The following is a 15521-nucleotide window of genomic DNA, read 5'->3' as shown; positions in this document are numbered from 1 at the left end:
TTCCTTCCTTCCTTCCTTCCTTCCTTCCTCCCTCCCTCCCTAAGCTGGGACTCAAACTCAGGTCTTTGGACTAAAGATCCAGATAATAGCTAGATGTGAAAGCAGGGTTCAGACACTAAGTGGTTGTGTGATCATCAGTACATTAATTTAGCATCTCTGAGTCTCAGTTTCCTAGTCTGGAAAATGGGAATAATTGTATTTCTGTACTTATTTCCCAAGGGCTATTGGGAGGAAAGTACTTAGAAAACTTGAAAGCACCACAAAAATATAAGTGGTTGGAATTATTCCTCCAGAGCCATCTTGTTAACCAAGTGCCTGGCACATATTGGGAGCTTAATAAATGCTGCTTGTTTGACTGCCTGGAAGGTAGTGGTGTCACTGGGGTTTGAAATATCAGGTACTATGTTTCATTAGTATTAAATCTCGTGAACTCATAAAAATCAAAAGCAATAGCACAATAGACTAGAATGGAGGGCAATGAATGAGTATTTTGAGTGAAGTTAAAAGAAAGATGTTGAATATCGTAAGGACCCTATTGGATGGGGTAGAAAGAGCACTGAACTAGGAGCTGGGAGACATGGACTCGAGCCCTCACCCCCCCCCCCACAATCAGTCTGATTCTGGAGAAGTCAGTGTCCTATTCTGGGCCTCAGTCTTTGCCTCTGATCACTTGGGGTCTTTGGGGTTCTAATATCCCATAACACTGTGATTCTCCTTATAATCCACCAGGGTTTAGGGGCTGGGTTTATCTTCCTGAGAAACCAAACAGGGAAAAGGCATCACACAAAACGAGCCCTCACTTGCTGCCCTTCAACACTAAAAGAGCTGTTCTTGGTGCATCAAAGATGATGTTGCTGCTACAAGACTCATTTCTGTGCCAGAATACTCAAAACCAATAGATTTTACATAAAGCTCCTCTTACCCACAGCAGTGTGGGTTAGTGAGCATGGGGGAAAGGAGGGAGGAGGGGAGGGGAGGGATAAGCATTTATTAAGTGGCTCTTAGGTGCCAGGCACTGTCCTAAGCATTTTACAAAATCTCATTTGGGGCTCATAACAACCCTGGGGGTAGGTGCTATTCTTATCCCCATTTTACAGAGGAGGAAACTGAGGCAAATAGAGATTAAGTGACTTGACCAGGGTCACACAGCTACTACATGTCTGAGGCTAGATTTGAACTCAATTGTTTCTGACTTCAGACCTAGTACTCTAAAGAATTAGGAAGCCAGAATGCAGGACCAGCTCTAAGAAAAATTGTGTCATGGGCAACATTTGGTCTTTGATGCCATCTCACCATTCCTTTCACTGCCTTCTCCCATCCCAATGCCCTCGTCTGGGTACCATTTCCATACTACCTTATAATTTGTTAAATCTATTCCAGTGCTTAGCACAGTACCTGGCACACAGTTGGAGCTTAATTAATGTTTATTGATTATTTGGTAAATCCTCTCAAGCTTGGGTTGATAAAGACTTGTGGTATTATTCCCAGGAATATTTCAGCTTAAATAGGGGAATCTTGAGGACAGAAAGTTTCAAAACCTAAGAATTAAATCTCTAATGGTAGAAATTCAGGAACTATGTCAGATAACATGGGGGAGATTTTGGATTGGGGAAGGGCAGAAATCTCAACCTCCCTCAGACAATGCCAGATGGATGTTTTAAGCTTCGCTCAGCTGCTGGGCACCTCTCTGTCTTGGGGTCCACATTTATAATGCTTCTAAGCTATCACTTTAGGGTAGAAAGGCCAAGTAAACAGAGATTTTGGAGCAGCAACATGTCTGCCATGAATGTTCTCATATTATGGCTGAGGCTGTGCTAACTGGTAAATCAGAGTAGAGAAAAGCGCACAATATACTTTTCCTCATGTAGATAGGCTGCTGCTGAGTGCTTCCTACCTGGGATGGATCCCGAGAATCTTGGGGGAATCCACAGTCCTGGCCTCTTACACCACTGGTTTTGCAGGCTTGGACAGTAGGAGGCTAATGAGCAGAACAGAATTTCTGGGAGATGGATGGAGGATGGGAATAATGTGGCTCCAAGGTATATGAGGAACATTATTGTTGTATTACAGGGGTTGCTAAAAAGAGAGACCAACCATGGACGAATATGCCTACGATCCCGATGTTTGGAAAACATTAGAGAACGTCAGCAAGGAGGATCACGAGAATTTCCAGAAGTTCGGCAAGATCTTCCTCCCCTGCACGTATCTGCTGGTGTTCTCCTGTGGCCTGGTGGGGAACTGTCTGGTGCTGGCAGTCTATATTTTTTGCGAGAAAGCAAAGAGTCTGACGGACCAATTTCTTATGAACTTACCCATAGCTGACTTACTGTTTCTTTGTACGCTGCCATTCTGGGTTTACGCCACCATTCACGAGTGGGTCTTTGGGCAAGTCCTGTGCAAGGTGATCCTGGGGATGTACACCTTAAATTTCTACACATCTATGCTGTTCCTCACCTGCATCACCATTGACCGGCTTCTGGCCGTCGTTCAGGCCACCAAGACCCACATTTACCAAGCCAAAAGGATGGTGGTGGGGAAGATCCTCTGTGCCACCATTTGGGTGATCTCTCTCATAGTGACCATCCCACAGTTCATGTATGCCAGAGTTTTTCTAAATGACAAGCGGGTTTGTCATAATGAAGAGGAAGGCATTTCGACCGTGGTCCTCTCCACCCAGATGACCATCGGCTTCTTCCTGCCTCTCTTAGCCATGATCGTCTGTTACTCAGTCATCGTCAAGACCCTGGTGCAGGCCAGAAGGTTCCAGAAGCACAAGTCCTTGAAGATCATCTTCTTGGTGGTGGCGGTGTTCATCGTGACCCAACTGCCTTTCAACCTCATGAAGCTCATTCGCACCACCAACTGGGAGCACGACACACAGCCCCGCTTCCTCTACGGCCTCATGGTGACGGAGGCCATCGCCTATCTACGGGCCTGCCTCAACCCGGTGCTCTACGCCTTTGTCGGCCTCAAATTCAGGAGGAACTTCTGGAAACTCATGAAGGCCCTCAAGTGCCCCCACGCTGCAGGGAAGGTCGGCGACGACACCTCCAGAAGTTGTTCTGCTTCCAACAATGCTCAGGCCACCAGCCTGTATCAGTTCTAGCACAGCCTCGCCATTCAGACGAGTCGGCAGCGCTATGTAGCGCCCGCCACACGCCAGGCATCGCTGAACGCGACCAAGCGGAACATGCTGAAGTTTAGACGACGACGATGACGGTCTCTAGAGGGGACGTCCGCTTGGGAACTCTGGACGGCCACCAAGAAGGCGCCTTTCTGCCGGCCACTGCGGACTCTTGGAGAGACCCTGTGCTGAGCTGGGCGGGCCTGGGCTCGGGGGGCCGAGCAAGCAGCACAGAGCGAGGCCTCTCTTAGCCACCATCTCATCCCCGACTCCAAACTGGACAGATCCTGCCGGTCATCGCCTTCTTCAAGCCCCGCCTTTGGGAACGCCACGAGACGGACAAAACGTCAGCCATAAAACTAGGGGCGCCATGGTGTAGGGGAGGAGACCCCAGAGGGGTCCGAGGCTCTGGGGAGGAGAGGAGAGGGAGGATGGGGAGGAGACCTCGGGCCGGGCCTGAACACAGACATCACTGGGTGTCTCATTCCTGCGCTCCAGCCAGGAGGTGGAGCTTCTCTCCATCCGGCCTTGCTGTGGCCAGCTCTCCTAAGTGCTGACAGGCCCAGTCTGAGGAGGGGGCGTGCCTGGAACGTGCAGTGGGGTCACTTGGGAGCTCTCCTGCTCCAACAGCAAGCCAGACAAACAACAAGCCAGACAAACAGCACTCCTTCTCACCTTGTACATTAAACATCCTTTCACTTATAGGCTCCAGGCATAATAAAGGCTTCTTTTCACAACAAACTATTCACTTCTTTATGATTTTTCTATTTTCTTTGCTCAAGATGGCTTGCACCTTCCTGGGAAAAAGAGGTCTTTGGTGTTTTCCGGGGCTTTGTGCTCAGCCTTTCGGGCACACTGAAGATGCAGAGGCCTGTCCGAGGAGGTGGCCCTGCAGCCGGCTCAGCGTGGAGGAGGAGGGCGCTGCTGCCGCTAGAGCGAGCCTTTCAGGGGCACGTTTTTAAACGCGTTCATTAGAACACAAAATACACATGACGACTCCGACGTGTCTCCAAACACGGATGCGCAGAAGGCACTCAGAGCTTCCGGGCTGGTCTGCAAGGCAGGTGCCAGGAGCCCCCTTTCACGGAGGAGAAGCGGAGACAAGCAGAGGTTGGGGGCCTGCCCAGGGCCTCAGAGCCTATTTAAGCTGGCGTTGAGAGACCCCAAAGAGATCAGCCCCACCTGGGCTAGCTGGCTCAGCACTTCCCTCCTTCCCGCACCCCAGAGGTTGCTTCCTGGTCCTCAAACAGGGACTAGGAAGGTGTCCCCGGGGGCTCCTGCACTCAAGGCTCCTGCACACGCTTCCCCATCCCACCCTCGTCCTCTTCACCAGTGGGCTTCCCTCTCCTCCTGGAGCAGCAGGGTGGCCCCGGCCTGAGTTCAGGGAGCTCGGGCTGGTGGCAGTGGGGTGAGTGGTGCGTGGCTGGCAGCCTGGGCTGCCCGGGGGAACCTGCAGATAGGGTTAGCTCTGAGCGGGCAGGGGAGGCCCTGCCAGAGCCGCCTTCCAGGGACTCCCCCCGAGACTCCCTGGGCCCCTGCACACACACCAGCACAGACCCGCTCCCCTTTTCTGGCGCCCAGGACTTCTTCACTGGGTGATAAAGCTTTTCATCCCACAGGGAAGGGGAAGATTGAAACAGGGATTCCTGGGAGGGGAGCCAGTAATGTGGAGGATGCACCTGGCTGGGGAGGGTCTGAGACCACACAGAGCCCAGGACCTCCGGCCTCCAGGTCCGGACCTCCGGCCCTCCGGCCCCCGAGCCACCCAGCCGTCCCGGCATCTTCTCTTCAGAGCCCCTTCATGCTCAGGGATTTCTGCATTCACAAAGGGCTCCCGGGAGGCCGAGCCCAGCCGCCACCTGTGCCCATTGGGAAGCTGCAGCCTCAAAAGCCTCCTGGCACCCGCTCTGGCCTCGTCAGACACCTGGCTACAGAAGAGAGCATGAAAGAGGCTCAGGCCTCTGCAGGCTAGACCCTATGAGGGAGCGGCCGGGCCTGGGGCTCCCCTAGATCAGGGGACACCCCACTTATCCTGCTCACCTGTGGGAGGACAGAACTAGCCCAAATAAAGTAGTCAGCATCCGCGGGCCCCCAATGCCCCAAGCCTACCCTTCTGGAGTGAATTCTATGGCCCCTGTTACCTCTGGGACATAATACAAAGTCCTCAGGCCTCAGCCTCGTCCTTCCCATCTGACTTTCTCCAATGTGATGCTCTTCCCACACTCCAGCATTTGCTCTGGTGGCCCCCATCCCTCCTTGTCCCTGATTTCTTTGCCTTTCTCCAAAAAAAGCAAGGAAGTGGGTCAGCGAGGTGGCTCAGTGGACAGAGCCAGGCCTGGAGTCAGGAGGTTCTGGGTTCAAATTTGACTTCCTGCAGCAGCTTGGCAGATGAAGGTGCTCTCTGGGCTGCTGACTTGGGCCTGGGCTCGACGGATCCTGTGACCAATGGGGCCTGGGCCCTGCTCTTCTGAGGGGAGATCTCGGAGAGAGCCGCCGGGGGCCACTGGACCCCTTCCTCGTTTTCTTAGAGATGCCATCCACTCCCAGAGCTAAAGCAGTTATTACTGCAGTCAAGTCTTGAGGATCCACAAAGGTTCAGGAGCCTGTCCGGGGTGCCGGGCCCTGTGGATGGCACAGCCCAGCACCTGCCCTGGAGGCCCTGAGCACTCAGTTCAGGAGAAAGGAGATAAATGGGCAAAGTAACTAATAAGAGCCACCAGACAGGGAAGAGCCTGAAAGCAGAGAGGAGGAGGGAGGCCCGCCGGGGGACAGGAGAAATGGGGGGGAGCCGAGGGAGAGGGAGGCCGGGGGGTGGGGCGAGGGGGTTATCTCTGCCACACTGGCATTCGCACCCTTGGCACCGGCCTTTGCAAGGCAGCTCCCTTCTATGTCAGCGTCTAACAAGAACAGGATGGGATTCTAACTTTCAAAAAAGAAATTCTTTGATGCCAGGAAAATAGGTCAAACGATGGTTTAGGAAGGATGGAGACCAAAAGAGCGCATCCTCTGTGCCTTCTGAACCACAGACGCTTCTCGGGGAAGCTATATTAAGATCGAGCTTTTAGCTAGGCAAGAGCCAACAGAGGAAACGAGGATGGGGGCAGGGAGGCTGCCGGGCTCCCAACACGCAAAAGGAGGACGAGTTACCGCACTGCATTCATTGCTCCGTGGCATAAGGCCTGGTGGAGCTTTAAAAGCACTTTCCTGCAGGGGCGTCTAAGAAGACTCTTCTTTGAAAATCTCCTCCAGAAGAACTAAAGGGCAGGAAGTCCTGGTGCGGAAAGGTCACCGTCTTGTTACTGCAGTGTAAATGCTGCCGGCACACACTAGGGGAGCCTCAAGTCTCCACTCACTGCCACCAAAGTGCTCCCTAAGACTCGGGCCCTTCATGGCACTCCTCTACTCATGAACCACAGTGGCTCCCCATCACCTTCAGAATAAAATACAAAACCTACTTTTCTTTCAGAACTCTTCCTAAGGGGCCTCTCTCCGCCTGCCTAGTCTAGCCTCTTACACATTCTCCCCTCCAGGTACTCGGCACTGGGATGCTAACTTCTGTGCTATTCCTCACACATGGCCTGTCATCTTGATTCTGAGTATTTTCAATGGCCGTGCCCTATGCCTGGGATGCTCTCTCTCTCCATCTCTACTTCCTGGCTTCCTAAGTCTCAGCTAAAATCCCAGCTTCTGCATGAAGCCCTTCTTCGTTCTCCTTAAGGCTTCCCTCTGAGATGAGACCCAATGGATCCTGTCCCTATCTGGTTGGTACAATTAGTTGCATTTTGACTCCCTGCTTAGATTGTAAGATCCTTGAGGACAGGGATTGCTTTTTGCCTTTCTTTGCACCTCCAAAACTTAGTGCAGTGCCCAGCTCAGAGTTGCTTCCCTGTGATTGTTTTGGTTTGGTTTTTTTCCTTCTTGATGGTCCTTATATTAACATAGATATTTTCTGTAGGGCGATTTTGTGAAGCTACAGTTTGAGGTCCTGGCCTTTGCTTCCATTCTAGTAGGGCCAGGGAGAATTCCTTTCTGAGTCTGCAAAAAACATGGATGGGACCTAAACTTCAGTGAACTCAATTCCCTCCTTTTACATACAGCTGAGGAAACTAAGGCGGTGAGAAGCACCGAACCACTGACGTATTCATTCCTATGAGCAATCCCTATCATGTCCCCACGGGGGTACCCCAAAGCTCTGATCTGGGTCCTCTACCCTCTCTCACCACTCTCATGACCATCTCAGCGGCTCCTATGAATCTGAATAGCACCTGGAGGCGGATGTCTGCCCTGTCTCTATGGCCAGTCCTGATGTCTCTCCTGACTGCCAGGCCCATGTCTCCACTTCAGAGATATCTCAAACCAGGCATGTCCAAAATGAAACAACTCTCTTCCTCACGAAGCCTGGCCCAACTCAAAACTTCTCTCATTCCACTGAGGGCCCAACCAGCCTTCCAGTCAGAGCCAGATCAGCCTTAATCCTCGCCTCTCCCATGCCACTGTGGTCTCCTCAGCATGCTGTGCGGGTACAAGCAACACCTCCTGCCTGTTCCTTCTCTTGACTCACCCAACAGCCACCTAAGTTCACCATTTCATCCCCATTTACCCACACTATTCGAATGGCCTCCTAACTGATCTTTTCTCTCCCCAATCCATTGTCTACATGGCTATAGAAAGAGCCTTCCTAAACACGTAACCTGGTGAGGTCACCCCTAGTTCCTCCAGATCTTCCAATAGCCTCCTATTACCTCTAGGATAATGAAATATAACGGTGTCAGCCTGGCACAGGAAACCCCCATCCAAATCCAGTTTAATGTTCCAGATTTCCTTCACATCACTTAGATGTCAGCCTTCCCTCTCTGTGCCTATGAGACTGGCGAGCTGCATCAAAGCCTCTGCTCACAAGTCAAGGCAGAAGATTTTCTGCATTTCCATCCCTCCAGGAGCTGCCTTCATTCCTTTCTCAAAAAAGCCTTGCATTTTCTCATCTGTGAATGCACAGAATTCCTCCTGTGGAACTAAACTCCTGGAGGGCAAGAAGTGCCTCCTGTCTCTCTGTCTCCAGGCCTAGGATTCACCTAAGGCAGGGGGTTAATGAGTCCACACATGCTGAAATAAATGATAGGAGGGAATCACCACTGGCTACCCCACCAGCAAATGGTGATTGTGGAGGCTGACCTGTTGCTGTAAGAGCAGCTCAGGGTAGGGTTCAGCCACTCTGATCCCCTGCCAAGAGAGCGCTTCCTGTGTGGGTACGAAAGTGGGTCAGGCCCCTTCTGAGTGGGGCTGTGGCTGGAAGCCTCACATGAGGCCTCTTCCTTGAAAGCAGCCAAACTACCCCTCAAGTGTGCTGGTGTTTGTGTGGTGGCAGGAGCTGGAGACCAGTGGGCCAGCCTGCATTAAGCACTGGGTCTGTGCCGAGCCCTGGGCCGGACGTGGAAGGCCCCAGAGAGCCATTCTGAAGGAAGGCCTCTCCTCTGAGGCCCTCCCCAATCGGACTTCCCCAGGCTCATGGGCTCCCATTTAACAGGAAGCCAGAGGAAGCAAAGCCCCAGGGAAACCAAGGCACGATACTCACGGCTCAGCCACGCTTTGGTCCAGAGAGTCCATTTCAGAGGGCGTTTCGGGGAGGGAGCTAGATTCGTGTATCTGGCACAGTTCTTCATCAGTGATGATGTCAAACACCGCATCGTCCGGGGCTCTGGAATCCGGATGCCCCCCTGGATCGCGGCACATGAGAAAACAAGAAGAGACACACCATTAAAGAGGCGCCCCAAGCCTGGAGACCAGCCTGCCCTCAGACACTTCCCTGGCCAAATCCCTGAGCCCCAGCGGCCGGCCCTCATGGCTCCTCTGTCTGACCGATGCTAAGGAAGAAGAGTTTGTAAGAAATGGCATGAGGCCATCCCCAGGACGAAGCGAGTGAGCACAGATGTGTGCACAGAAGCAGCTGGCACACACGTGTGCGCATGGCCTCTGGCTCAGCAGGGTGGTTCCGCTGCGGACCCTGATCATGCACACGCACACAAACCCGTGTACAGACACGCACCGTGGAGCTCTCTCAGGTTACACAGAGACGCCCAGGAGCCAGCCAGCACACCCAACGGCTCACCAAGCGAAGGAAGCCTCCGGGAAGTGTCTGCACTTCTCTGCACACCTGGCCCTGGCGTGGTGCCTGCATCACCAGAAGCCGGTCAGCACTGTTTGCTGAATGACTGACTGATGGTGGGCACCTCTCTTCATGTGCCCTGCAAGCCCTTCCTCTGGCCTCCCGCAGTGGGCACTGCCTGAAAGACCACAGAAGACGTGTGGGCCCTTCCTACCGCAGGCTGTCAAGACAGGCCATGAAGACAGAGGGCAAAGCCTCCCGCAGCCACATTTCCAGGGGAAACCCTCTGGTGGTCTGAAGGCACAAATCTGGCCAAACATGCACAGGCCAAACCCTGGCTTACACTGAAGGAGGCTGTGTGGAGAGACAGGCTCCATATGCAACCCTGGGGAGGTCCAAGAGCTCCCCACATGCAGTCCTAGGGAACAGAAGAGCCTCCCACATGCAGCCCCAGGGAGGCCCAAGAGCCCCCCCACATGCAGCCCCAGGGAGGCCCAAGAGCCTCCCACATGTAGCCCCAGGGAGGCCCAAGAGCCCCCCACATGCAGCCCTGGGGAGGCCCAAGAGCCCCCCACATGCAGCCCTGTCCTCGGGCTCTGGGCCCCACACAGTGCAGAGGATGTGAGGAGGGTGGGAGGCAGAAGAGCCAGGCTCTCAGGCCCCGGGTCCTATCCCCAGGATGCTGACCCATGGAAGTGGAAGGCCGGGAGGAGGACTAGGGAGGACAAGTCCAGATTTGTAGGGTCTCCAGATTCACGGGCTGAGCCCACGGCTCCTCTTTCCTCACTGTCCCTCTCAACAAGCCCGTTTCTTGGCTGTTCATTATCTTCCATGTGGGGGTCAATCTCCCACTTGAGAGCCCTCGAGAAGTAGGGAAAAGAGGAAAGGGAGCCTCTTGACAAACTCTCTAAAAACTGTCTTACACACTTATTTGTCTCTATGAGTTAGAGGGGGAGGGAAAGAGGCTGAGGGAAAGAAAAGGCCCTAAACCACGACATCAGTGCATTGAGTTTGCTGGGGCCGAGATGCCTGACCACACTGGCCTCCCTGAGGACCCAGAAAGTGGGTTTATTCACCTCTTAGGGGTCACGACTCCTTAGTGTCTGGTGAAGCCTTCAGACCCCTTCCCAGAATCATGTTTTTAAATGTATAAAATAAAGGACAGATTTAAAAGGAAACCAATGATGTCAAATGCAGTTATCAGAATGTAAAATAAATTTAAAAAATAATTTCCCCTGATTTAGGAGCCCTTGAGCTAGAAAAAAAGCAATGAACTAGGAGATGACCCAAGGAGCTTTTCAAAAGGGAGCAGGTAGGGGCAGATGGGGAATGCCCAGGAAGCACCATCATGGAGAAATGTTCTCACTCTGGCTCTCTGACCTAAGTTAATAGTAAAACAGTCTGGGGGGCAGCTAGGTGGCCCAGCGCATAGACAATTAGTCCCAGAGACGGGAGGTCCAGGGTTCAAATCTGGCTTCAGACACTTTCTAGCTTGGGCAGGTCACTTCACCCCCACTGCCTAGCCCTTACAGCTCTTCTGCCTTGGAACCAATACCCAGGATTGATTCCAAGATGGAAGGTAAGGGTTTAAAAACAAACAAATAAATAAAGCTGCCTGGTGCTGCCTGACACTTCCAAATATCTTCTCACTGGATTTGATCTGAGCCAGTCTTATCTTCTCTGGTTTTCAAGATCACTCTGATTTCTGGATTTATTAAATCAAGAGCTGAGACCCCCTAATCACAGAGGAAGAGCTAAGGGGGGAGAAAAGATCGGCGGGCCTGGGCCCAGGAGCCCTCCGCTCCCATCCCTTCCAGGAAAGGACAGGCTCGGAGGAGGGACTTCCTCTGACTCCCTGGGCCTCCTATTCAATCCTCACAGTGGCTGCTGCCCAGGGCGGCTGTGGGAGAGCCCCAGAAGCAGAATAAATCTGGCCTCTGACCCCTCGTTTGGGGGCAGGTCCCTGAGGGCTCCAAGAGACAGGAGCAGAGGCTGCAGCCAGCAGGAAACCAGGCTCAGGCGAAGGCCAGCATCGCCCTTGGTCCTGCAGCGGTGCTTTTAAGCCTTTCTGGCTCCTGGACCCCTTGGGTCATCAGTCTGGCGCCGCCTACAGTCCCCTTCTCAGAACAGTGTTTTAAATTGTGCACCACAAAACATGGTCAGTATATTTTTTAAAGAAACACACGCTTGCCAACCCTTGCCTCAGAACATGTGCCATCCTTTCTCAGCGATGCAGATCACACTTTTCATGAATTACGGCTGTGGAAGGACCGGCCTGCTCTCTGGAGGGCAGCCCACCCTCTCTCTGGCTCCCCATTCCCGTGAGGCCTCCCCTCAGGGAGCCCTTCCACCCTGGAGGAAGAACTAAGAGTCCTCCTGAGCTGGAGGAAATGTTCCCTGATGCTGTTTCTTACATCTCTCAGACTCCTCGCACCTGTGTCTTCAGCAGAAAAGGGGAGATTTTTTTCAGGTTAGAAAATGACTTGAGATAGTATTTCCACCATGAAAACCTAAAACCCCCCCATGGAATTCCCACAGCGGCCCCGAGGCTGAAAGGATTGGGGGTGGGGGAGGCTCACCTCTGACTCCGCAGGCCTGATCGCTCGCTGCCTTGGATGGAGACGAGGAGGGGTCCCCCGGGGAGGCGGTGGAGCCAGAGCTGTCCGGGGAGGCAGCGCCATCGGTGAACTTCCGGAAGCAGGCCCGGCAGCAGCGCTCCTTGCGGCCGCTGTGCTTGGTCAGGACGTAGTTGTTGCAGCAGTAGTAGCAGAAGATGCGCCCGCAGATCCTGCGAGGAGAAGACACTCAGAGAGGGCCCCAGGGAGGGGACGGAGGCCCCCGTGAGGGTGGCGGTGCGAGGCCCCGAGCCTCTGGTAAGGAAAGGGAGGCTCCGAAGGGCAGGCGGCCTCATGGTGTTCACTGACCTGCAGTGGTGCCGCCGGGTCATCCAGCTGAACTCCCTCTTGCAGTCCAGGCAGTGGTTCACCTCTGTGTCACCCAGCCACCGCTCTTCGGCACTGAGTTTCTGCTGGAATTCTAGTGCGTCGGATTTTTGCCAAAGAGCATCCTTGTCCCTAATGAGAAAGTGCATTTGAGAGAGAGAGAGAGAGAGAGAGAGAGAGAGAGAGAGACAGAGAGACAGAGAGACAGAGAGACAGAGAGACAGAGAGACAGAGAGAGAGACAGAGAGAGAGAAAAAGGGAAAGAGAGAAGAGAGGAGAGGGAGAGAGACAGAAAGAGAGAGAGGTGAAAGAGAGAGAAGGAGAGAGAGAAGAGGTGAGGAGAGGAGAGACAGAAACAGAGAGAGAGGCAGAGAGAGAGGAAAAAGAGAGAGACAGAACAGAGAGAGAGAGGGAGAGAGAGGAAGACCAACAAAGAGGTTAGAGTTTTCCTCTCTTCTGAATAAGGATCTCCAACCTCCCGCGGAGGGAAGAGTGTCCTGCATGCCAAGCCCAGCCAGGGAACGCCAACTGATCATTTCTTTTTTTTTTCTTTTTAAACCCTTCCCTTCCATCTGAGAATTTATACTGTGGATCAGTTCCAAGAGAGAAGAGTGGGAAAGGCTAGGTGATGGGGAATAAGTGACTCACCCAGGGTTACCCCATTAGGAAGTGTGTTGAGGCTAGATTTGAACCCAGACCCTCCCATCTGAGAAATTCTCTAGATCATTCACTCATTGATACGCTCTTTCTGCCACGGTCGACAACTTGCGGCATGTACTTAACCCTAAACTCAGCCTTTGGTGTGGGCTCTCTGTCCCTCCCCGTGGGGCCACATATGAGGTCATGGAGTCTCAGGGCTGAAAGGGATCTCAAAGTCCTTTTTGGAATGATGCACTGATCCAGGCCAGACCAGATCTCTTTCCAATCCAATGCCATGAACATTTCTTAAGTGGCTACGGCGTGCCAGGCACTGTGCTAAGTCACAAAGAGAGGGTCCCTGGCCTCAAGGATCTCCCAGGCCGAAGGGAGAGGCCACCCTGAAAAGGAGGCAGGCAGAGGCAGAAGGGAAGGGAAGGAGCGTTTAGAATCTAAACTAGATAGTTCTGCTATGTGCAAAGATGGCTGCCATTCAGAGCTCCTGCTCCGTGCCAGGCTCTGTGCCCCAGCTCTGACTCCATCCGGTCACGCTGCCTCCTGGCCTGGCGCCCAAGCACTGTGCACGCACAGACCAGGTAGGCCCTCAGCCTGCGGGCCGCCCGGAGGCAAGGCCGCGTCCCTGCAGTCTCTGGTGCAGGAGAGGCTCTCCAAGGCTTCCAGCCCACTGAGCTGCCAGACGGCTGCCGTTACACGGGGAGCCTATATGTCCACCCATGCGGGCTGGAGGACTTGGACCCCACACACTCTGGTGGTCAGACACAGGAGTCGCAGAGCCATACGGGTGTCTGGCGGCCGGATGCCTGGGTCCCCCTGGGTTCAAGGTGCCCGGCATCACGGTCACAGCGGAAGGAGAGAGCGCTCTCTGCTTCCATCCTGTCTCCGGGCTGGTGTTCTTCTCAGGACTCTTAGTGCTTCCCCTCTCTCCGGCACGTGGCGGCCATGGAGGACCAGATTTTTAGACTATCTTTCTCTTGTTTCTAATAAATGCTTCTAAATCTCGTCATGAGCCTCCAGACTTTTATTAGTAACGGCGAGTACCCGAGTCTATGTGAGGATGTGCATGTTTGGGGCATTTTCCCCCCAGAAGCTACATTGGACTATTTGCTGGGGACGTGACTGATAACAGAATTTTCCTTGGAGTAAGAAAAAAGGCTCATGACAAAGACGCCATACAAAATGCCGCTTTTTCGGAAGCTCCTGACTCGTTACTGAGCACTTACAAAGCGTTTCCTGCATGCCAGGCCCTGTGCCCGACGCTGGGGATGCGGAGGAAGGCAGGCAGCATCCCCAACCCGTAGGGAGCTCGCTGTGAGGGGAGACGGGGCAGAGGCTCCAAGCCAGGGGACAGGCCGGGCGCAGATGGGAAGGACCCGATTTCTGTGTGTGGCAGGAGCTCAGGATGTCCGGAGGGCTGCAGGCGCTGGCAGAAGAGCTCGCCGCTGCCAGAGGGCATCATTTCCTCAAGCAGGCAGCCGGCCCTGCGGCTTCCGTCTCTGGTCGATGCTCTCCTAGGCCCGAACAGCCGGACCTCAGAGCTGCTCACCCAGATTTACAACCCAAGAGGAAAAACAGCGACGCCTCTTGACCAGATTCCCTAATAGGAGGTTTTCCTATCAAGTCTAAAGGTGTCCCCAGAGCCCTCTCTTGGAGGCAGCTTGTTAAAAACACACAACAGGGTCCTCGGTTTGAGGCAAAAGGACAAGCCCAAACCACCCCCCATGACTAGCTCGAGCGTCAGTCCCGACGTCCGATTCATGTGGCCACGCAGGATGCTTCCTGGCGACATCAGTGGTCCCTCGGAGGCCCGGCGGGCTCCCCCTCCTGCCCACCCCGATGATCGGGACACCTCGGCCGCTGTTTGCTGATCAGAGCTTCTTCCTGCTGATCTAAGGCTCGGCCTGAAAATGCTTCCTGTCCAAGGGAGGGCGCCCAGAGCTCGTCTGCCCTGATGGAGGCTCCCTGGCTTACGTCCCAGGAAGATCTGGCTCAGCCGGCCCTCTGGACAGGCCAAGACCCCCAGACGGTGTCCGGCTCTGGAGCCTGGGCCCGGCTTGTTCTGTCGGTCCCCTTCTCTTACTCCGAGGGGCCGGCTCTCTGAGGAGAGGGGCTGGCCTCTGGGCCTGGGCCTGGGCTGGAGTGGACCTGTGAGCTGGAGCGAGAAAACCGCCACATGCCGGCTTGGAGCTTTCCTCCCTCGGTCACCTATTTCTCAATGACCCTTTTGCCCGGTCCTGCCGGGCCGGGGAGGGCTCCCTGCTGGGCCCCACGTTTAGAGATGTCTGGCCTGGAGAATACACCAATGGCCGGGAAGAGCGAGTAGTCAAGCACTGTCCAGGCAGACACTTGTCCATGACTGCAGAACGGGCTCCGTCCTGGATAGTGGAAGGCTTCTCCGCGGGCCTCCTCCGAGGCCAGAGCCGCTGACTGTGGCTCTCCCCATGCCAGGCTCTCTCTCCTGGGCTGAATCTCCCCCCTGCCCCAGCCTCTCCCAGTGGCTGTGCTCCAGGGCTCTGGCCTTCTTCCCCGCCTCCCTACATCCGCTGGGGAGGATCCCCAGGTCTGTCGCCCCTCTCCCAAGCGCCAGGCCCCCAGCCCACAGAGCTTCTCAGACATTTCAAGCATCCCAGACCCAGCCTGTCCCAAACAGAAGTCATCGCCTCCCCCGGCCGCCCTCACTGGCTCCTCTTCTGAACGA

General features: G+C 54.2%; 2 protein-coding genes across 4 annotated transcripts in view; one reads left to right on the top strand and one right to left on the bottom strand.

The window, feature by feature from the left end:
• The window catches only part of FYCO1 (FYVE and coiled-coil domain autophagy adaptor 1), a 48042-nt gene that overhangs the window by 22304 nt on the left and 10217 nt on the right, over positions 1-15521 (bottom strand). For 2 of the 3 annotated variants that reach the window (XM_044679255.1, XM_044679256.1), the window contains 3 exons: positions 12152-12301; positions 11807-12015; positions 8697-8838 (listed from right to left, as the gene is read on the bottom strand). In XM_044679255.1, coding sequence (XP_044535190.1) covers positions 8697-8838; positions 11807-12015; positions 12152-12301 — 501 coding nt within the window. Of the gene's footprint in view, positions 1-8696; positions 8839-8923; positions 8928-11806; positions 12016-12151; positions 12302-15521 lie in introns of all 3 variants that reach the window. The other variant, XM_044679257.1, reaches the window with a different exon arrangement.
• On the top strand, positions 2027-3106 carry CXCR6 (C-X-C motif chemokine receptor 6). Its single transcript, XM_044678185.1, has one exon. It carries the CDS (start codon positions 2096-2098, stop codon positions 3104-3106), a length of 1011 nt encoding a protein of 336 aa, XP_044534120.1. The 5' UTR covers positions 2027-2095.

Source organism: Gracilinanus agilis, chromosome 5 (genome assembly GCF_016433145.1).
Source record: "Gracilinanus agilis isolate LMUSP501 chromosome 5, AgileGrace, whole genome shotgun sequence".
Lineage (NCBI taxonomy): Eukaryota > Metazoa > Chordata > Mammalia > Didelphimorphia > Didelphidae > Gracilinanus > Gracilinanus agilis.
This window is presented reverse-complemented; position numbering and strand designations above follow the sequence as displayed.

Coding starts and splice junctions, on each gene's coding strand:
- CXCR6 (XM_044678185.1), top strand. CDS start 2,096: ATGGACGAATATGCCTACGATCCCGATGTTTGGAAAACATTAGAGAAC.